This window comes from Zootoca vivipara, chromosome 5 (assembly GCF_965207765.1).
Source record: "Zootoca vivipara chromosome 5, rZooViv2.hap1.1, whole genome shotgun sequence".
Classification (NCBI taxonomy): domain Eukaryota; kingdom Metazoa; phylum Chordata; class Lepidosauria; order Squamata; family Lacertidae; genus Zootoca; species Zootoca vivipara.
The window spans coordinates 20,461,126-20,477,439 of NC_142588.1; the positions used below are offsets into that span (position 1 = coordinate 20,461,126).

A 16,314-nucleotide genomic window follows, 5' to 3' on the forward strand; every position below is an offset into this window, starting at 1 on the left:
TGGTGCTGAGGAGGAGGTCGTCGCGCTCTCTTTTCCCGCGCCGGCCTTGAGGGAGGAAGGAAGGAAGGAGCGAGCGGGCGCCGAGGGAGAAACGTCCATTAATCGCCGCTGCTGAGGACGAGGAGGAGGCGGGGAGCGGGCGGCTGAAGCCCCCCCGGCAGAAGTTGGTCCTCCATGGAAGGGGGAGCCGGGAACTCGAAGGGCTCCGGGCTCGGCGGCCTCTTCGGCGGCGCGGCCATGGGTGGGCCCGGCTATTCCCACGCGGACCTGGCCGGAGTCCCTCGTGAGTATTTGGCGAGGGGAGCTGCTTCATTCGTTTCGGGCGTGGGGTTGGGGGTGCCCTATTTTATTCACCCCTCTGTTATAACAAGTGATGCGGGGGGGGGGGGGATAAAATGATGGTGATGGTGGTACATTGACAGGATTATTGTAATAACCTGCAGTTTTATAATCGTATATATTTAAAGTAGATGAGCAAGTAAGCAAATTAAGTTAATTTGGATATGCAGAAGGTATTAAAAAATAAATTTAAGGAACCGCAGAAAGAAGGGGAAGGAAGTCAGGCTTTGAAATGTTAAAATGATTGTAAAATTAGTGAATGTATAAACTTGAAAAGTATAAATGAAATTTTAAAATAATAATAACCAGCTTTGACCATAGAATACAATCAATTAAAAGACTTAAAACTGACAGCTTTGGCGGCATAGAATTCTATCTTGAAAGCGTAGGAGGAATATCAAATAGGACTGAACAGAAGGCTGGTGCTCTTTCTTGGAACTTGTATTAGATCCTCTTTTATTTCCCCCCAACTGTGCAGTATTGTACATTTTAAAGCGAAGGAGGGCGGTGGGGGGGATGAAGGTGCTGGCAGGCAGGTTTGTGGGGCTGCAGCTCATAAATGTTGTGAAGGAGGGAAAGCAGCTGTCCTGGGGTGATTTAACTCTTCCAGGTGTATTTTCAAGGTCATGGAATAGTAGAGTTGGCAGGGGTCATGAGAGTCATCTAGTGCAACCTGCTGCAATCCAGTGATATTTTGCCCAATGTGGGGTTTGAATCCACGGCCCTGAGATTGAGTCTCATGCTCTACTGACTGAGCTATCCCTGTCCTGTAAGCATCCATGGTGTTTCCACCAGGCATGAGGCTGAAAGTGGTCCCTGTTTTAACTTGGGTTTGCCAGCATGATCAAATGCCTCCTTTCTTAGCATGTGGGAGACCAGTTTTAAGGCCTTGACACAGTGAATGGTCTGAATAACTTTTGAGCATTTCAGAAAAAGTATATATTCCTGATGTATTCCTGCATGTGGCTTTTCTACTCTGTTGTAAGCAGAGTTTCAAGGTGATAGTTCTACATTAAAACACAGATTTCTTAAGTATGGCTGCTTAGCCAGAAACTCTTCTTAAGTATGGCTACTTAGCCAGAAACTCATGTACTGGCTTTTCTCTCCTTTCATTCTCCACACTGCTCTCTTCTGTACTAATCAGCTTCATAGGATAGACATGGCTCACACTATGAATATTATTTCATTGAGTAGGGATTGCTTGGCAGACATAAGCCAAGCAAGAACGCAGCTGCTTTGCTTCTCTCTGGTCCTTTATTTGCTGCTATTGGGCTAAGGCTAAGCCAAGGATTGATATGTTGTATGAATCAGCTCATGTTTTGTTTTTTTGGAAGAGCTCACATGATAGTTCTAAGCCAGTCTTGCTTAGCATTTTGTGCAACCCAAGCCATAATGTACATTTGAAAGTTAACACTGTTTTAATTCTTCATCTTTTTCTGTCTTCTTAGCCCTTTACTATTGTATGAACGTTTACATCTAGTTATACTGAAATTTATATTTTGTTTTATATTTTATTTTTTGCAGTGACTGGAATGAATCCTTTGTCTCCATATTTAAATGTAGATCCCAGATACCTTATACAGGTGAGATGTAAATGCTTGTTCAAATTATATTACTATATAGATACAATTGATTGCTAAATTTTCATTTAATAAATTTATGTAAAGGTTATGAGTCTATGTATTAAAGGTATAGGGACGCGGGTGATGCTGTGGTCTAAACCACTGAGCCTCTTCGGCTTGCCAATCAGAAGGTTGGCAGTTCAAATCCACTCAACGGGGTGACCTCCTGTTGTTGTGTCCCAGCTTCTGCTAACTTAGCAGTTCAAAAGCACACCAGTGCAAGTAGATAAATAGGTACTGCTGCGGTGGGAAGGTAACGGTGTTTCCTTGCGCTCTGGTACTTGTCACAGTCCTCTGTGTGCCAATAGCGGTTTAGTCATGCTGGCCACATGACACGGAAAGCTGTCTGCGGACAAACGCCGGCTCCCTCTGCCTGAAAGCTAGATGAGCGCCGCAACCCCATAGTCGCCTTTGACTGGACTTAACCATCCAGGGGTCTTTACCTTTTCCCCTATACATATGTAAGTAAATGTTGGCCTGGTTAGCCATGGAAGGTTAAACTACAAGCACATATTCTACAAATATGCTAAGACACAACTTTGCACAGGAGCAAATGAGACACTTGTCACTCAGGAAGCACCCCATGCGCAAGTGAGGTTCCAAAAAGATTTTGGCCAGTTTCCTCATCAAGCGCTCCAAATTGAGGACGGGTCCTCTAATATTTCAGTAAATGAATAAGGATAAATTGATAAACTTTAACAGAAGAGTTGAATCTTCTCTGTTAATTTTATTCATAAATAATGAAGTCAGTGGGCAGTGTGAAGTGGCTCATTTTCAAACAGCACCAAACAGTTCAGAAAGAGAAATATATCTAGATGTGTAGCCCTTCTTAAGCATGCACCACCCACTCTTATAAGCTAGAAGAGAAGTAGGAAGCTCCCTATCACAGGGTTCAAACACGCAGTGTCCACTCGAGAGTGCTTACAGTGTTCAATTGCCTCTTTGCCATGCTTGCTCTTAAAGCGACACACAGTCCCAGCTTCTTGCAGCTTCTAGGTCTGTAGGCTAGTATGGGCAGAAACTAAGTGTGAATTCTCTCTAATCTGGGAACCAGTGATACAGAGGGTTTTGTTTCTAAACTCCAGTTGTGGTCAGCTGTCTTTGTCATCTCCATGTCTGTGACAGTGTTACACTACTGGAAGATAAAAGTACTGTCCATTTTAGCTGTCTGTCAGCTCCTCTGTTCTGGAGGCGGCTGATACCAGTGGGGGACAGTATTGTGCTTCTTTGAGAGTGTGCTAAGCAGTCAATATCCTGCTCAGTGCTAGACTAGAAGCTTACACACATGGTCAACATGCAATGGCTTGAATTTCTGTGGTCGATTTATTTACCATGTATTATTCTCTTATGGACCTTGCTATCTAACCTTTCATTTAGGTGCCTGATTAGCTTGTAAATGTCAACACATTCAAATGAATGTACCTATTTTTAGAAAGCAAATGGGCTTTTAGCCACAAATGTAATTTAAAAGGATATTTCCGTTTCAGGACACAGATGAATTTATTTTACCCACTGGAGCTAGCAAAACTAGGGGCAGGTTTGAGCTGGCATTCTTTACAATTGGAGGATGCTGCATGACAGGTATGGGTAACATTTAATTTATATTGTGATGTTGTTCTGTTTTAAAATGGATAGAATTTGTATGTGGGGGGGGGGTGAATAGTGTATAAAAATATATTTGTATTGTGTCAAATTTAGCCAAGTCTCCAGTGACATACTTCTTGTCTAAAACAAGCAACACAAACTTGAGTGCGTTATAGTAGAGGGGTAGCGTGTTACTCTTTTGTAGCAAAAGCAATAGTCCTGCAGCACAACAGAACAGAGTCTTCTAGCACCATTGAGAGTGTCAATGATTTACACTGTTTTCACGGTGCATTGATTTCCAGGCCTTGTGATCTAGGTTGTGTATCTCCCCCATTTACACTGTTGATACTTTTTCTGTAAGCTTTGGACAATTTATTATTTTGCAAGGCTTTCATTGCCAAAAATAAACAATGGAACATTTGAGTGAAAGTTTGGGATGTTTGAGACTGTTGTTGATTCCCTAAATTTCAGCAGTAGTCAGCTGTCCGTGTCATTACCGTGCCTGACAGTGTTACACTGCTGGGAGATGAAAATATTGTCCAATCTGTCTGTCATTGTCACCGTTCTGGAGGCATTTTGGCAGCAGGGTGGGACAATGCTGTGCTTCTCTGAGAGTGTGCTGAGCAGTTAATATCCTGCTCAGCACTAGAATGGGAGCATACACATTAGCTGTATATGATGGCATTAATGTCTGTTAAAAATGGCATTTGTGGTTTTTCTGAACATACAAACTTTGCAGATTTATAACAGGTTATCAAAGATTCTATGTCTTCTAGGGACTTTATTCTCCCCTGGGTCTAGGTACCCAGGTGGCGCTGTGGAGGGACCCAGGTGGCGCTGTGGGTTAAATCCCAGAGTCTAGGGTTTGCTGATCAGAAGGTCGGCGGTTCGAATCCCTGCAACAGCGTGAGCTCCCGTTGCTTGGTCCCAGCTCCTGCCCACCTACCAGTTCGAAAGCACATCAAAGTGCAAGTAGATAAATAGGGACCACTCCAGCGGGAATGTAAACGGTGTTTCTGTGCGCTGCTCTGGTTCGCCAGAAGCGGCTTTGTCATGCTGGCCACATGACCCGGAAGCTGTCTGTGGACAAACGCCGGCTCCCTCGGCCTATAGAGCAAGATGAGCGCCGCAACCCCAGAGTCGGACACGACTGGACCTGATGGTCAGGGGCCCCTTTACCTTTACCTTTACCCCAAGGTAGAGAATAGGTAATTGCTATGGGGTGTGATGGTACAGGAAAAGAGAACATAAGAACAAAAAATAAAGAGGAAAGAAGGATTGGGCAGGCCACATTCACTATTTTGCCTGTAAAATGTAAATTGCCTTCAATAATACAACATATGCCTGTTGTATCTGCTTTAGTAGAAGTGTATCATTATTGTAGTTTATTTTTCATAGACTGCATGTTTAATTGGTGAGCTGTTTTAATCCTTACTGGAATGTGTGTTCAGTTTTCCTTTCCTGTGGTTAATCCTGATATCCTGCCTTTTAGGAGCTGCATTTGGTGCACTAAATGGCCTGCGATTGGGCTTGAAGGAGACACAGAGCATGGCTTGGTCTAAACCTAGAAATGTACAGTAAGTACATAATTCCAGATACTTCTCAGCTTTCAAGGGTTGCTCATTTTTCATTTTGTTTTCAGAAGAATTATTAAGTATTCATGGACTTACAGCCTTCCAGATACTTATTTGCTTGCTTGTAAGGTTGCCAGACTCAATAGAAGACAGGACAGGACTTCTGTGCCTTTAATTGCTGTTTTTGAGTCTGGAAACCTTAAAGAGAAACCAGCAGACCCTGTGTTTAATATCCAAGCAAAGGGTCTGCTGGTTTCTCTTTAGGGTTTCCAGACTCAAAGGAGAGCAGGGCAATTAAAGGCACAGAAGTCCTGTCCACTATTGAGTCTGGCAACCCTACTTGCTTGCCTTGAATTTTGACTTCCTATAAGTGTAAGTGAGATATCATTAAATTGGCCTTTTGTGCAGTCAGGATAAAATTACACTTCTGTGTAAGTCTTAACTTATAAAGCCTTTTGTACCCATAAAGCTAAAGGACTAAGTAACAAATCTGGGATGTTTTAGTATTCCTGACAGCAGATTGTCACTGCCCTGAGTTGTGTGAGAAGTCTTGAGTTAGGATGAGCTCAACATGTGGTGGTGATCACTTTATTAATCTTAAAAAAAAGTACGGTAATTGAGTTATTTCTGAGGAAACACCTTTTTGTTTTCTTTCTATCTCCACCTATCAATTTGTGCATGCATACATTATTATAATTAATTAATTAATTATTGGATTTATATACCGCCCTATACCTGGAGGTTCACAGAAAAGATCAACATAAAGAACACAATATATATAATCAAAATTTAAAAAACCCAATCACACACACACCCCACCAAAAATAGAGCCACATCTTAAAAGGGCATAGGATGTCAATACATGCACTTGATTTCTATAAGCTTTTCTTGCAAATGAGATTTCTTGTTCTTTCAGAGAAATCTTGGCCAAAAACAAATTATGCTGGACATAGAAGATTCAAATTCATGATCCTATGGCATTTAAATAAAAATAAAAAAGTGTACAGTATATTGAACAGATTGTTATGTAGAAAGATTGAAAACATTAAATCCTTTAGACCAGCAGGTGGCAGCAAACTAATGTTAATGCTCTACTGGACCTTCAGGAAGATATGTTGAAGGTCAGATATCCCAGTCACTCCATTCTTAGCAGTTGCAAGGATAAATATGCTCCACAAAATGTGGCTCATATGTGGCCCTCATTTGTAAAACTGTTTTAAAGGAAAACCATAACAATACCTATAAGATTTAATTATCCATCTGTTAGTACTTCTTATTACCATTTTCTAGAACAATGGGGTATGAAGAAGTGTGCATGCACATGAAAGCTTGTTCTAATAACAAATGTAGTTGGTCTCTAATGTGCTACTGGACAATTTTTTATTTTTTTATACTGCAACATTGTCACAGAACTAGTGAAGATAGGTTTTGGCAAAATGGCAAGTGTATCCTACCCAATAGGGAAGTTGTATGTTCTCTAAACTGGAATAACCCAACTGCCTCTCAGAATCCATGACATACCCTGTTCCTCGAGTCATCAGCAATTCCCTTCTGATTCTTTGTGATTCTCAGCTCTGTGGAACTTCCGCTGCTATTGGTCTGCCTCCTAGAGCATCCATATTAGACACTGAGATTGGACACAACAGTTGCCTCCCATCTTTCTTCTGTTTACCTCAGTTCTAGCAATATTCATTGCTCAGACATGTTAACTCCAAATTCTGTGAAAGTACAGTGGATTAAAAAAGGACACGTTCGCCTGCATTAACACAATTGGCAGCCCACATTACCTGAATGATCAGTTGAAGTCTGTTCTCCCATAGGATCTCACTAGTCCAAAAAATAAGGCTCTTTGCGAGTATTCAAGCTACAATGACTATACAGGTATGTAGCTCACATCTTAGGTGGGGGTTACGTTCCTGGCCATTGTGTGTATAAGCAGAACTGCATAAAGACAGAATCCCCTGGAACCAGGGCCTCTGCAAGGTGGAGGTCTGCTTCCCTGGCTATGGGGAAGAGGCACAAGGACTCTGACAAAGTCCCAGGGCCCTGTAAGTGCTTGCCCAGCTTTGGGAAGGAGGAGAGCTCTAGGACCCTTCTAGAGCCATAGCTCCACCGTCCCAAAGCCCGGTAAGCGCACAATTGAAGCTTTGCGCAAGAATGTGGGGAGAAAAAATAGTGTGTTTCCTCTGTGCTCCATTTATTATTCCCCCTCCCCTTCCACTCAAAGCTGCAATTGCATAAGTAAAATAAACGTAAGATGTAAGTCACCTTTACAGCATTTGCTACTATGAGTTAATAATGAATCATTAATTTGATAGCAAGTAGTTCTGAATCTCCTGGGTTAGTAGAACCATAAAAAAGAGACAGAAGGGAAATTGGCATGGGTGTTCATTCAGCACATGTGTGTGCAAGTACTAGCAGTTAGGCAGGATTGTAATAAGTAAATTATATGGCAGTTCTGCTTGGGGCAGTTCTGCACAGTGGGAAGAACATCTTTCGATTTAGTTTCACTTTTCTTACTCTCTGTAAGGTGCACAGCATGCTGTAAGCAGATGACACCTTGCACGTGCTGAAAGGTACCTTTGTCTCCCATTCATCATTTGTCCCTAGGTTCCAGTGGTAGTCAGCGGTCTGGGTCAGTATCATGCCTGTGACAGTGTTACACTGCTGGGAGATAAAAGTACTGCCTGTTTTATCTGTCTGTCACTGTCTCTGTTCTGGAGGCAGCTGACACCAGTGTGGGGCAATACTGTGCTTCTCTGAGAGTGTGCTGAGCAGTTAACGTTCTACTCAGCACTAGTCTGGGAGCATACATACTTGTTCAGCATGTGATTTTAATTTCTATGGTAGAGGATGTTTGACCTTTCCCCCCTTTGTTTTTATAAAGTTTATGAGAAGTGATATTTAAGGATGTCCAAATTAAAATGTGTATAATTTAGCACTTTGAATTTTTGCATGCTTAATAGTCTTCTTGGGAGAAACATTCCTTAATGCAATCTGAACTATTTGAGCAGTCTTGGTATAAAGTATTCTAATAGCAAACTCTGTTGTTGAGTGGACAGAACTGTAGCCAAATCCAGGCTAATGTAGGAGCATCAGCATATTCAGGGGAACTTCCAAGGCTTGCAGAAGTAGGAAAATGAACAAGAGCACTCCGCACTGCACTATGATCTAATTCTTAAAATATGTAGAGCAGTGTACTGGTAAAAATTGTTAATCTAGAATTGGCTCAGTTAACATGGTTGCCTTTGATGAAAGCACTTCTCTTTAAAACATTTCAATTTAAAGAATTGCTTGATGAATATATTCAAATCTGCTGTCGTGTCTTGGAGAGGAAAATTATCTATCTTCAACAGGCTCCCAAAGTTGTTTTCTAAATTCAAGCCTTATCTGAAGGAGGGGGGAGGAATTGGATTATTAAGGCACTGTACTGCATCTTTAGTAGCTACCTATGCATAGAAATACTTCTTCATTCCTAGGCAGCAGTCACCCCATCCAGAATTTTCAGTCCTGATTTCATATTCACCCAAATATGGTTGCTTCTGGAATCGTGTTCTAATGACCATTTAATTGATATATTAGAACTAAGAGAAATGTCTATATAAACATGTGTTTTGGGTAGTGCATTTAGTTTGTGTCCCATGGAATCTGTTCAGAAGCTTCAGTTATTCAGAGTAATTAACGGGGCAGAAATGATTATATTATGCTTCATAGCCCCAATACAGAGGTCCTTGGTGCTCTTCATGCCACAAGGCAAAGCGCTTCTGAAGCCGAGGGACTTCCAGAGGCTGTTTTTTAATAAGGTACAAGGCTCTGGTATTTAAGGGGGGGGAGAGAGAGAGAGAAAGAAAGAAAATTCCCTGTGGGTATGAGCAAGCCATTATGCACACCTTAACTAATTATTTGGATCACAGTCCATGTTTTGTGCACTTGCTTTCTCCAGAACCTGGAACATGCTAAGTATGTTGGCCTACAGAAAAATCTATGGATCTTCTTCTTTAAAAAAGAAGTGAACAATAATGCTTATGGAAAATAATGCTTATGGATGCTTATGGAAAAAGAAAACGTGGGAAAAAATATTGCATAACACTGAGCTCCAAATTTGCATTTGAGTTACATAAACGTTCTAATTAACCTTGGCACGTAGTGCCACCTGCCTTAAAGCAGAGCAGATTTGTTCAAAAATGCAAATGAATTTAACTTATCCTTTCAAGTTTGGTTCCTATAGTAAAACCTGTAATCCTGGTGTGCTAGAGATCAAAGGTTTGTACAGCATTTGATTTCTCCAGGTGGAACAAGTTTCATTTAAGCTTTCCCTTTTTCACTCTTGCCTTATGAACAGATTCTAGGACAGAAGGCGTGAGCAGAAGAAACAGAGTTGTCTTTGGTTCTGTTTAGGCCTTGAAAACAATTTAGCATATGATAAAGCAGTACAGATCAATCTCTTTCTCTCATTACTTCCTTGTAGGATTTTAAATATGGTGACAAGGCAAGGGGCATTATGGGCCAATACTCTCGGATCTCTAGGTAAGTTTGTTGTGGAAACCAAATCTACGTGGGAAATGTCAATATCATTCTTAGTAACTCAGTTTAATTAGAATGGAAGTTTTGTCAAGGATTCTGGCTGCTTCGGGTTTAGAAAGTCATTGCACTGCATTGCAAAGCATAAAATGAATCTAGGACCTGCTGACTAGGGGTGCTTGCTTTCTTTCCCTTAAATGAGATTTAGAGGCCTGAAAAATATCCCTTTGTCACAGAAGACTGACATCTTCAAGGATTCCCTCCCCGCTTTCTGCCCGCCCCCATCAGCAGAGAAATCATAGATCATGGAAAATTGCCATTTGAGCTCAAAGGTCCCAAAGTTCAAGATTCCACCCTTGCAAGTGATCCATTAACAGACACTTCACAGCTGTGTTTGTTTTCTTGAGTAACATTTCCTTGTTTGTCATAGTCCTTTACCCTGACCTGTCTAGTGACAAGTCTGCAAATATTTTAGAATTCAATTCCTTTCTGGGAAGAGAATCTTTAGTTGTGGGCTTTAGGATGGGTGGGTGAGTGTGGCTCTACTTCCTAACCAAAAGACAAATTCAACTGCCGTTCTTAGTTTCCAGTATGAGATTAGGAATGGTTTTATAGGATGTTTAAAAGTCACCCTTTTAAAATAATGTGAAATAAGTTTTTCAAAAGTTATAGTGGGCACTAATCTATTTCAACTGTGTTGTTGTTTTATGTTCAGTATTTGTAAAACATTGCAGGTCTGTTCATTTGGCTTTGCTGCTGACAACCCTTGTATGCACCTTAGTGGTGCTTTTCAAAGGTTTTGGCCCCAATTGATTGATATTGCATTTGGCACTTGTGTAGAGCCATACAGCTGATCCAGTTTAAACACTTTAGTAGCAAATTACCTTTCCCTTCAGAAGCTTCAGTGCTTTCATGTCCCCTGGATCGACACATTCTGCCATTTCCTTACATTACAGGGCTGCATTTTGCGTCTCTGATTAACTTACCTGTTCATTTCACCAAAGTTAACTAAGTTTACAGAAATGTTTCATGCCCTCTTCTCCCCATTGACATCGCTCTGCACATGTCCATACCCTGAAAAACCTCTCTGGGTGGCCAATGGGCACTGCTAAACAACATGGAATGGCGCTACTGGAAGCGAGAGGGTAATGGGAAACTTTCCTTCATTGATCTTAAGTCAACTTCCTAAAAATGCAAGCTCAGTTTTGGGTACTTTCCCCGAGAGAATGATACCGAGACCAGAATCTTATTGGGCTGTTCTGTGTTGGACATGTGTTGTTGTTTTGTGTGTGTTCGTGTTCTCACTGTCGACTTTAATTCAATTCCAGCACTGCTGTATAGCGCATTTGGAGTCATAATTGAAAAAACACGAGGTGCAGAAGATGATCTGAACACAGTTGCTGCTGGGACCATGACGGGCATGCTGTATAAAAGCACAGGTACGCTGGCAAAATTACCTTTGTTCATTTTGGTTCTGCATACAGGAGTTGGGTCAAAAGTAAGCTTATCTGTTCTGTGTGTGCTTAATGTCATGTCTACTGACTTTTGTGATTATATATTCTTAAGAGCAAGGCATGAGCTATGTGAAAACTCCGTTTCCCTTTTCCATATGCATTAAACCTTTGTCTGAAATCCTAATACAAGGGCTCTGCCTTTAGTGAGTTCTGACTTTTGATTAATGGTGGTAGAAACTGTTAATCCAGAGCTAAAGGAAACAAACAGTTCCTAAAATAGAAATTGGGGGTAAATGTGAGAGATGCATTGACAATGAAAATGACACCAGAATTTGGTCATGAAACTCCATAGCAGTTCTCTGGCAGTTAGCTTTGGTTCATCCAGAAACAGTAAGGATTAGTGTTAAAAAGACATCCTACAATTTTAGCCCAACAGGATAGCACTTTATGTAAGATGATTCAGACTGTAGCTGGAAAACATCACTGTTTTCAAATGATATTTAAAAGACAAAAAAAACCTCTATTCTTCCCCTAGGAACAAAGGAAGGGTTGCACAGCCTTAAGTTATATACCTCAAAACCCAATGCAAAAATTTATTCCAAATTCTCAAGTGAAAACAAATATGTTAAGAGACATTTGTGCTGGCATAATAGAGCTGCTCTGTGTGCAGCAGTTACTGTACAGACAACAGAAGAGCTGAAGAAACTAGGCCATGTTTTTTTACACAGATTTTAACACACTGGAAGCAGTAAATAGGGAACCGGTTTATCAAAAAGTCCTCTTAAAAAAGTCTATCCATCTTTTCTAGATAGAAATATTTACCTGAACTTCTACCTACTACAGCTGTAATAGATCACTCTCCGGGTCCAGCCTAGTCCAACATTATCATAAGCAATAAAGCTATTTGTTCTGTTTGTTTCAACATTAGTTAACTTTCAGGGCTCCTCCCAATTTTAAATGGCAGATTTATGTTATTGACACATGCTACTGCAATTCTGAAAGCAAGTCTTATCTTAGCAAAGTGCCATTACCGGTAGACTAAATATAACTAGTATCGGAAAACCAATTGAAATTAGTGATACATTAGCGAAAAACATGAAAAGGATCTGTCATCATTTTTGAGTGCCAAAAGTACATGCATATATAGAAAGGAAAAAATGTATTCAAATCTTGGTTTGTGCTTATTTAAAAGTTCACCACTTTGGTTGTATTTCTATGAACAGCCTTTGCTTTCTCCAGTTAGTTGTTGCTTGTTGCCTTCTGTCTGCCATATAAATTAAACTTGAAGTTAGAGTGGGAGCAGGATTTGGAAGGGTGTGTGGGTGTGGGTTTGAGAAACTAAATCACCTGGTTTGGAAATTGAGGCATTAAAGCTTAGCACTCTTTGTCTCCTTTCTCTCCCTTCCCAAAAAATTGAACTGGGAAAGATTGAACTTGGAAGCTCTACTTCCCATGCAGCAATAGATTCTTTCAAGCATGCTCAGAAAGGTTCAGGAGCATCAAGATTTAAAGCTGAGCTGTGTGGTTTGCAGAAGCCTACACCAGCACTCCCTGCTGTTGCTGCTGCTGCTTGCCCCCTTATTGGGATAAATTTTGGAAAGGGGGCTAGCCACCAGCAGGGACAGTTGGTATATCTGAGCTTTCTTAGTATAACTCAAAAGCTCTTTCTGAGAATTCTGCATTAGAACTTGGAGAAGGAAAGCTAATTATGACGGAAACCCAACAGAAATTAAATCATCACTACTTGGAAAATATATTTGTTGAACCAGAATGTGTGGTGCTTTATGACTATGCCTGTATAATTGGAGAAATAATGAAATAGTTTGTATTGGTGGCATTATTCTGGATACAAGCAATGGCACAGGACCCAGCTAGGTTGGGTTTAACAAAGGTATATGTAAACTTCTAGGTTTTAGAAGTTTGATAGCCCTGGGCAGCAATTGTTCTTTTATTTTAGAAAGCGGGGGGTTCTTGTCGGACATGCTTGGAGCTTTCATCAGGCTTGAAACTGGGTGTTTTTCGCTTTCTCACTTCATCATCAGTGGAAATGGCATGATTTGTATTGAAAACCATTTGGTTCTATTTACATAGAATGGGTCCCACCATTGTTAAGAGTATTGTCCCAATAGATTATAAATTTTAAACATGCTACACCTGTAGGCTAGAGTGACCTGTTTACTAGAACCATCTGAAAACACAGCATTTTACATTTTTACATAAAACTTTTTACATTAGTGGGCTGATTTATGTAACAAAAACTACCATGAAATAAGAGCAGACGGCATGCCACCCACACCTGGTATGAAATGAAGAGGTGTCTGACTTTGCATTTATTTTATTTTTTAGCAATCCCATGATTTGGAGGGGATATTTCCAATGGCAATCAGGAAGCTGTCTTATTGTGGCAAAAGTCGGTACTGGATAGACCTTCCCAATTGGCAGGCTCTGTGTCTGCTTTCAAATATTGCAGCCTGCGACTCTTTTAAGTCATGTTTTGACATTCTCCTATCTCAACATATGTATGCAAGAAAAAGATAATGATAGCTGCTTGTTTTGGGGGATTCAGTAAAGTGACTTGCTATCCAAGGCTAGCAGAATTGACATCATAGGAGGGACAGGAGTACATTCGCCTATCGCTTACCAAGCATAACTGAAAAGGTCAGGGAGTTCCAAGCCCTGTTATTCAAAAGGCACTCTTCTTTTTGCCAAACTTTTTTTTAAAAAAACAACCACATATTCACCTTAATGTGAATATTTTCAGGCAGGAAAGGCAAACACTGCCAGCTCCGCAAATGCAAACTGAATTTCACACAAGTGACTTGGCTGTACATTGGTGCTTAGTTCTGCTGCTCTCCTTTGGAGTCTCCCATAGCTGGGTATTGGACAACTGCATTGCAGTACAAAGGGTGGGTTTCGTTGCAGGGCTTTACACATTATCAGAAAAAATGAGAACTGGTTTTCATCTCCATGAGCAAGTTCTTCTGGTGTGTTACACCAGAATTAAGCCAAAACTAGGCTAGCGTTTCCCCTCTGTCCTGCTTGAAAATACAACTCTTTAAGAGGAGGCTTTTAATGTTTAATAGATTACTGTGTTTTAGTTTTCTGTTGGAAGCCGCCCAGAGTGGCTGGGGAAACCCACCCAGATGGGTGGGGTATAAATAATATTATTATTATTATTATTATTATTATTATTATTATTATTATTATTATTATATAGTTAAGACTGCATTAAGTGTTCTGTTGTAGTTCCTGTTATTTCATGAACTGCTTTTACCTGCATCACATATAAAGTCATGACACAAAAATCCTGTCACATAGCCCCTTGTAGGCTGTATATATAGATGGGATTTTCTCCCCGCTCAACGTATTATTTTTTAATCTATCAGTGCAAAACCTAATGGCTTTGCTGCAAACTGCTTTTATTCTAAGGTGCTGGAAATGACAGCCCTGGGTAAAACAAATTTAAACCTATAGAAAGGGGATTCTGGTACCATAAAACTAGCTTTACACTAGCTACTAGTTAAGTATAATTTCCATGGTGGTAATGTTGGTACCTAGTTTATTTTACCAAAAACAACCAAGGTTCTTGTGGCACCTCAAAGCTTAACAAACGTATCACGGCATAAGCTTTCATGGACTACACAGTCCATTAAAAATAGTCTTTGAAGTGCCACAGGACTATTTTGTTTTCATATACTCATATTCCAACTAGGGATGAAATTTAATATATTTGACCGTTTTCTGTATGTAAGTGGAATTGTTTTTTCTTCACTCTGTATATCATGAGCCTAAATGTAGCAGTCATTGGATCTGTGAGGACACTTAAAATCTCTTCCTACTAAGTGGCTGAGCTTGTGAACCACTGTTTTAAGAAGTTGTTCCCATTGAGGTGTGTCAATATTTTCCAAAGCAATGGCAGTTTTTGTGATCTCGGGTACTGTGTTTCCCTTGTACAAATGTTCTAGTACGGCACAGCCCATGCGACTAAGCCCCTGACATTTATTGGCTGATCTCTTTTTTTACCGCCACTGTTTTCTACAGGTGGACTACGAGGGATAGCGAGAGGTGGCGTTGCAGGACTCATGCTCACTAGTCTCTATGCTCTCTACAACAACTGGGAGCACATGAAGGGCTCAGTGTGGAGGCAATCACTCTGAGCAGCATTGAGAACTGAGAATCTACATATGTCGTGCAATCAGACTTGAAACCTTTGAGTACAGCATGGAGCGGAATGGAAACAAAGACTAGAAAACCTCACTGTGACATGGTTATCAGAACCGGTCTTTCCTTCCAGCTGCCAGATGGTAATGTGCTACTATCTATGAGGGTGTGGTGAAGTTGTCAGCTGAAGATCTTGTTTTGGCAGCATGTTCACTTTTGCCTGGGCAAGTTATTTAACTCTACTTAACCTAAGCTAATTGTCTGTCCTTTGATGAGGTTTATGTACCTATACTGTTGCTTGATTTGGTTTGAATAAAAAGGTTTTTGTCCCTACAGCTTTTGCCACTTCTTTAATCCTGTTGGTAATAGGCAACTTGTTTCTTGTAGCAGGTAACTGTGCCTCAGTACATTAGAGTGATTTTACAACTTGCACAATTCAATTCATTTGCTTTATAATGTGATACCTGCCTATTACCTTCTGTTTTGTTCTGAATTGTGTCGTGTCCGGTATTGGGAAACAAGATTCTACCTTCTGGCCTCTTACCTAAATTAATCTGCTGAGTGAGGTTCATTACCATAATCTAGTTTTCCTCTAGAGAAACATGTACATGTAAAAATATAATAAGGAATGAAAAATATAAAGCATGTTGAGTCTGTGTTGTTCTTGTTCTATTTCAGGTTTAACCGAACTAACAAATTCTTTGTCGGGTTTCATGTTTATATTTTAAGGTACAGTATTGTCAGCTAACTGAACCAACCCCTTAACCCATGGCAATTATGGTGCTGGAGCATGAGCTCTATGCTGCCACATAATGCACAACCCTGCTGCTGAGCAGACAGCAGCCCCAACCTTGCCTTACTAGCAGAGTTGGGTGTGGTCTGCAATTCCAAATGATTCAGCTTTCTAAGAAACTTAACTCAGATTGAGTCGTCAGTATTTTCTAGTATACACATGCAAACCGTATAATTATACAAAGTCTGCACATGTCAAACTAAGAAGTTGCCACTGTTTCTGTGTATATACCCAGTTTATAACAGTTCCACAAAATCTCCCATGAA

The 16,314-nt window shown here is 40.5% G+C and overlaps 1 protein-coding gene and 3 non-coding genes across 4 annotated transcripts; all 4 read left to right on the plus strand.

Annotated features, from left to right (window-relative positions):
- The first annotated feature begins 42 nt into the window (after positions 1-42).
- Positions 43-15,590, plus strand: TIMM23B (translocase of inner mitochondrial membrane 23 homolog B). The gene is made up of 7 exons (XM_035137614.3): positions 43-283; positions 1,864-1,922; positions 3,449-3,542; positions 5,038-5,122; positions 9,588-9,646; positions 10,969-11,079; positions 15,136-15,590. The coding sequence occupies exons 1-7, from the start codon at positions 175-177 to the stop codon at positions 15,249-15,251; spliced, it is 633 nt and encodes a 210-aa protein (XP_034993505.1). The 5' UTR covers positions 43-174; the 3' UTR covers positions 15,252-15,590.
- On the plus strand, positions 3,042-3,245 carry LOC118096672 (small nucleolar RNA SNORA74). The gene has a single exon (XR_004693951.2). It is a non-coding gene; the product is annotated as a small nucleolar RNA SNORA74 (small nucleolar RNA).
- Positions 4,012-4,210, plus strand: LOC118096671 (small nucleolar RNA SNORA74). The gene has a single exon (XR_004693950.2). It is a non-coding gene; the product is annotated as a small nucleolar RNA SNORA74 (small nucleolar RNA).
- LOC118096670 (small nucleolar RNA SNORA74) lies at positions 7,732-7,935 on the plus strand. The gene has a single exon (XR_004693949.3). It is a non-coding gene; the product is annotated as a small nucleolar RNA SNORA74 (small nucleolar RNA).
- Positions 15,591-16,314: the final 724 nt, after the last annotated feature.

Excerpts from the sequence above, each read along its gene's own strand:
- TIMM23B (XM_035137614.3), top strand. The coding sequence starts at position 175 with ATGGAAGGGGGAGCCGGGAACTCGAAGGGCTCCGGGCTCGGCGGCCTC. Across the intron at positions 284-1,863 it reads GGACCTGGCCGGAGTCCCTC|TGACTGGAATGAATCCTTTG; the intron begins GTGAGTATTTGG and ends TATTTTTTGCAG. Across the intron at positions 11,080-15,135 it reads CATGCTGTATAAAAGCACAG|GTGGACTACGAGGGATAGCG; the intron begins GTACGCTGGCAA and ends TGTTTTCTACAG.